This window comes from Portunus trituberculatus, chromosome 27 (genome assembly GCF_017591435.1).
Source record: "Portunus trituberculatus isolate SZX2019 chromosome 27, ASM1759143v1, whole genome shotgun sequence".
Classification (NCBI taxonomy): Eukaryota; Metazoa; Arthropoda; class Malacostraca; order Decapoda; family Portunidae; genus Portunus; species Portunus trituberculatus.
In genome coordinates, this window is record NC_059281.1 from 15,477,194 (window position 1) to 15,482,919 (window position 5,726).

The 5,726-nt window shown below is 39.2% G+C and overlaps 1 protein-coding gene across 1 annotated transcript; it reads left to right on the forward strand.

Annotated features, from left to right (window-relative positions):
• The first annotated feature begins 50 nt into the window (after positions 1-50).
• On the forward strand, positions 51-4,798 carry LOC123509774 (2-oxoglutarate and iron-dependent oxygenase domain-containing protein 2-like). The gene is given in 8 exon segments (XM_045264303.1): positions 51-375; positions 1,162-1,209; positions 1,841-1,951; positions 2,150-2,342; positions 2,345-2,370; positions 2,648-2,833; positions 3,035-3,207; positions 3,516-4,798. Coding segments are annotated over 8 exon segments (1,002 nt in total). The 5' UTR covers positions 51-258; the 3' UTR covers positions 3,664-4,798.
• The last annotated feature ends 928 nt before the right edge of the window (positions 4,799-5,726 follow it).

Genomic DNA, 5,726 nt, shown 5'->3' on the forward strand with positions numbered 1-5,726 from the left:
TCTTTGTGCCGTTTTCTATGCAGCGTGGCGTGCTTGTGACAGTCGCGCCGCCCCTCCCACGTGACGTCAGTGTAAACAAACCCTCCCACGTGATGACAATGTAAACAAACCCAGCATGTGAGGAGCGAGACTGTATAGACTAAATGTGTAAGTGATAGAAGAAGAAAACTTGATAACCTACAAGCGATATAAAGTGGAACAGGTTTAAAGAAGAAGAAGAAGAGGTACTTTCCTTGGGTGAGGCGACACAGGAGCACCATGGGCAAGAGGTTCTGTATCTGCGAGTGTTATTACACCTGCAATTTCTTCATCAAGGAGTACGAGATGCACGTCAAGTTTGTGGACGGCGAGCAATTCCTCAATGACTACAGGAAAGTGAGTATGGTGAACCTTGAACCTAGCAAGCCCACATGCGTAGCTAGGTGTGGTTTCATTACACCGCTTTGTACTTGCTTTTTGTAATGACATGTAAACTGGTAAATTTGTAGTTTAATAATTGCAGCGTTATTATTCATTTGCGGCTGGTAGTGTACTTATTGGAAATTTTGTAAATAGTAAGAATAACAACGTAAGGGTGGCCAAAACCATCTAGAGTATATTGTACGAAGCTGTAGTAATGCAAGTAATTGTTTAACTGTGACAATCTTATGTGTAACTATTGTAGGCTGTTTGGTGAGATTACACCACCTTGCATCAACATTTTAAGTAAATATGCAGTTCAAACCAATACTTTCCTTCTTCTCGACCCCCTGGCCTACTGCACCCCTTTACGGCAAACTAACTTTACCTAACAATTTGTAGCCTCTTAACTAGCAAGGTGGGGAGCTTTTTTTTTTTTTTTTCAAATGAGGTAAATTTATTAATTTTTGACAGGGTAAAATGGGGTTAGAAATGCTCCAGACAATGAGATGTAGACCTTAAGAAGAGCTGTAGTTGTATATGATGTATCAGTTGAAATGACATTAAAACTGCTTCTTGAAATGACATATTTATAAAAAACATGAAGGAATATATATCTACATTTTATGGTTAATTTGTATCTAAAGAATTACCAAATCATTAGATTATAGGATAAAAGTTATAGCTTCAGCCATGACACAATTCTTTCCTGAATCAATAAGAGCATTTCTTAATGATATTCTTCTTTCCTCCCTCATTCAGATTCTGCTGAGCAAATCCTGCTATAACCCAGAAAGTCTCATTCCTCAGGTGGGTGTAGTGCATTCCTCCTCACCCGCACAGGGAATGCCTCTGTAATGCCCTGCCTTTAGGAGCAGCATGGCAATACTTAAGAAATTGATCCTATGGTAAAATTAAATGACCATTGGAGACTTGGCTGGGATGGAACCCTTGGCAGGCCCCTCAGGGTAACAGTGTGTGACATGTTGTCAGGCAGCCTGTGATAAGCACCAAGGAACAAGTGGACTCTGCTCAGCCTTGACTCTTCTGTTGTTACAAATTATTTCTGGCTGTTTAGTGCAGCCTCTCTGAACTCGTATTCATTTTGTTGATTTTGCAGATTATGTTGGGAAGTTTATGATGACTTTATTGTAGGATTGTTTATAATGTCTTCTGCTGTGACTCCTGTTTGGTAGGAGACAGCACAATGGTAACTAAAGTAGTGTGTATATATATGTGTATTCAATCTTGTCTGCATTGATTTGCATAAAGATGTATTTCATAAACTGTCTATTTTATTTGTTTGATATATTGTAATCTATTGACTATTTATTTAACTCATACCAACTGGATCAATGCAAATTTTAGTTCATAAAGAAGAAATGTTATTAATTCAGAAAGCTTCTAGACAGACAGTAAACACAGTGCCAATCCTTTGCAGCTGAAGAAGGAGTATAATCGACGCAGACAGGTGGAGGCTCTGAACATTAGGCAGCGGCAGTGTGTGTTGCAGTGGTACACTCCTCGACACCCTCACCTATACACACTGCAGGTGAGTGGTGATGGTGGTGTGTGCTGGTGGAAAATATAATTCGATAGATGTATTTTGCGGGGGAAGCATGTTTTTTGTATAGCTTTAGCCCAAATGATGATGAGTAGCTGTACTAGACATGATAGTGATATTTGCTCAATAGTTTCCAGTCTCACATGCACTTGAAACCATTGGTAATGATACATAACTCTCCTACAGCAATCATTCCTAGACAGTCGATTCTTGGAGGTAGTTGAAGCAGCCCAGCAACCTGACCAGACTTGTGAAGCCCTTGCACGCCTCCTCCAGGACCACCAGCAGCGTGTCTTTTCCTTCCCGGTCTTCACCAAGGAGTTTTGTGAAATGTTTGTAGAGGAGCTGACGAATTATGAAGAAGCGCCAATCCAGAAAAGTCGCCAAATACCATGAATCTGTATGGGGTATGTACTTCCTTGTCCCTCATCATGCCTAATAGTTGTTGCTGTGTACCTTGTGTTAGGACAGTGGACATCGAGTTTTATAATAGCCTGCAGTTCCAAGAAAGAGAGCTGAGACTCATATCTAGACCCACATGATATTTGGTGGTAGTCACCCTTGTGTTTGATCTACATGATGAAGATGAGTGAACAAACCGAGTAGTATTAAGAAAATAGAAAGGTAAGGAAAACATACTGTGTGCTTTCCTTCCTGAAGAACATTTCTTTATTTTGGCTACAGATAAAGCTGGATGAACTTGGCTTCACTGACTTTGTGAGCAGCCTGCAGAAGGAGTACCTCACCCCCATCACGCGGCTCCTCTTCCCTGAGTGGGGTGGCGGCTCCCTGGACTCTCACAAGGCCTTCGTGGTCACGTACAAGGATGGGGAGGACGTGGACCTGAGCTACCACTATGACAATGCTGAGGTGAGACTTGACAAATCATTGCAGTGCATAGATAAGTACAAATATAGGCATGCACTAGGAAAGATTAGGAAACTGTTTTTGTTTGATGAATTGACTTTCCTCCTTGAATGGTTCTCTACATCAAAGGTATATTGCATATCTTAACCAGAACAAGACAGGACAGAAGGTGAGGACAGTGTAATGCCTTATTCTCTGTGGCAGGTCACCCTAAATGTGGCCCTGAATGAAGACTACAGCAATGGTGAGCTTTACTTTGGCCCCATGAGGTCAGAAGTGTCATCCCGCCGGTTTGGTTACACACACCAGCTGGGACGAGGATTACTTCACCGAGGACAGCAGTTCCATGGTGCATTGCCCATCACCAGTGGCATCAGGTGGGTGTGGCTCAAAACACCACATCGCACACACTCCCTCATTCATTGCTTCTATTCCAGTACCCTTTGATGTAATGTGCACACTTCAGAACTTGATATTGTTCAATGCCTCAAAAGTTCAGTTCCTCCATATGTCAGATCGACCTTCTTGATAATTACTCCATTTTCTTGAATGTCGCTCAACTGTCCCATCCATGGTCTGTGAGTGAGTGAGATGTTACAATTGAATTTTCAGAAAACAGTTCAAAACACACGGTATATACTGTCAGTGGTATATGCTTTAATAATGTAATTCTTCTCTTCTACAGACACAACCTTATAATCTGGATGCGGTCGTCAGAGGTGAGGAACAAGCTGTGTCCAATGTGCAACATGACCCCTAAGCTGGTGCCTGTGAAGGAAGGGTTTGGGGATGGCTTCACACAGAATGAGGAGGATGTGTGTACCCTCAATTGAACATGGGAGTGGGGAGGTGAGAAGTGGAGGAGGAGACCTGCTGGGGATATCCTGAGGTGTTTGTGATAATATTGTTGTAAGGAAGCTTTGTCACATCTTATATGGTTGAAGTAGTTGTGATTTGATAAATTCAGTAATGATGAAGTCTCCTCCTATACAGGTAATGGTTGAACTAGTCAGCTTTAGTTGGTAGAACAATATTTTGGTGATGGAGGTTTTGCACCTTTAGCGTGGGTAATATTTGGATAAGGAAGATTGTGATATAGGTGTGTGTGTGTGTGTGTGTGTGTGTGTGTGTGTGTGTGTATCAAACCCTCCACTCTGTACCACTCTCCTTCACTTGCAGAACTACACATACTGATCCAACTTCATATTTCACCTGATTTGTAACTCTTTCCTTGCTATTTGCCTCAGTCACTAGCCACTCTGAGGTCTTTCTTCTTATTACAGTATATCATAAGGAATAGAAACTGTCTATTCCTTTTATTAATTTCTTTACTGTTTGTGATTGCTATAAAGATTTCTGTCATTTTTAAGTTTAGTGAATTATTTCTTATCACAGGGAAAGTGTGATTACCAGACCTGTATTATGGCTTCTTCAATCCAGGTTCTTATTTTCTTTATTACTTACATTGTCTCCATGATTATAGTTTTAGTATTTGCAGTTTATTATGTTTTTACTTCAAAGTTTATGTGTTGGCAATTTTATTGGGTGTTTGAAGAGTTGTAGAAGAAAGTTTAACCAAAATATATAATTCTTAATATTCTAATAATGTTTCTGTAATATACAAATGAAAAAATAGAGAGGAGTGAAAGGTCAGATGAGAAAAAAAAGAGGTAAACAAAATAATAAGGGCAAAATAAGAATAATAAAAAAAAAAAAAATGAAAGCACCATAATGTGACATACCGTTTAGTGTATTACGTAATAGTGTCTCCTTACATACACTCACACATTCATGCATGTTATAGATACATATGTTAGTTAACTCATGTTTCTGTTAATTGCACGGCCAAATATCAATATCAGATAAACATTATGACTCGCCGCGCATGAGATTGATAACTAATACAATTTTGTTTTATTTATTAATTGCTGACATGTAAAGACTTTCCATCATTAATAAGAATAATAACTAATACAATTTTGTTTATATATTATTTAGTTGTTTACATGTAAGGACTCGCCACCATTAACAAGAATGATAACTGATACAATTTTGTTTATATTTACCTATTGCTCGGATATAAACACTGGCTACCATTAACGAGAATAACTGATACAATTTTGTGTATATATTAATTGCTGACATACCAAGACTCACCACCATTAACCCCTTCAGTACTGGGATGCATTTCTACCTGAGTTTTGGGTGCGATTAGACGATTTTATTGATATTAGGAACGGTCTATGGAGGTCAGAAGATAAATGGCCAGAGTCTTCACTATTTCAACCCCCATATAAGATTCTGAAGATGTATAAAATCACCAAATAGTAAGCGGAATGAATATGAAAACACGTCATGATACTGAAGGGGTTAACGAGAATAACTGGTACAATTTTGTGCATATATTAATTGCTGACGTGTAAAGATGGATGCAAAATAGAAAACCAATAAAATTCAAGAGTAGTAATAAATGTAATCTAACACCATGACGCATCAAACAGACGAAGAGTCAGATTTACATGAGAAAGATTGACAACCATTCAAGTTGATTTATAAGATTAAGATCTCTAACGAAAAAAAAAAAAAAAAAAAAAAAGGCGCGCAAGTTTCAGACAATTATAAGATTTGTGTGTGTGTGTGTGTGTGTGTGTGTGTGTGTGTGTGTGTGTGTGTGTGTGTTACCGACGAGATTAAGATTACGGGAAGACTTTGTTTAATGCCGCAGGTGAGAATGCAAAGGTAACACAAAGGAAGACCAAACAGCAGTAGTAACATTATAGTTTTGTTGGCCCATAGCAGGCTGTTTGTGAAGAGTGAGGTGTGGTTTGTGCTCTCTCTCTCTCTCTCTCTCTCTCTCTCTCTCTCTCTCTCTCTCTCTCTCTCTCAAGTTCGTATC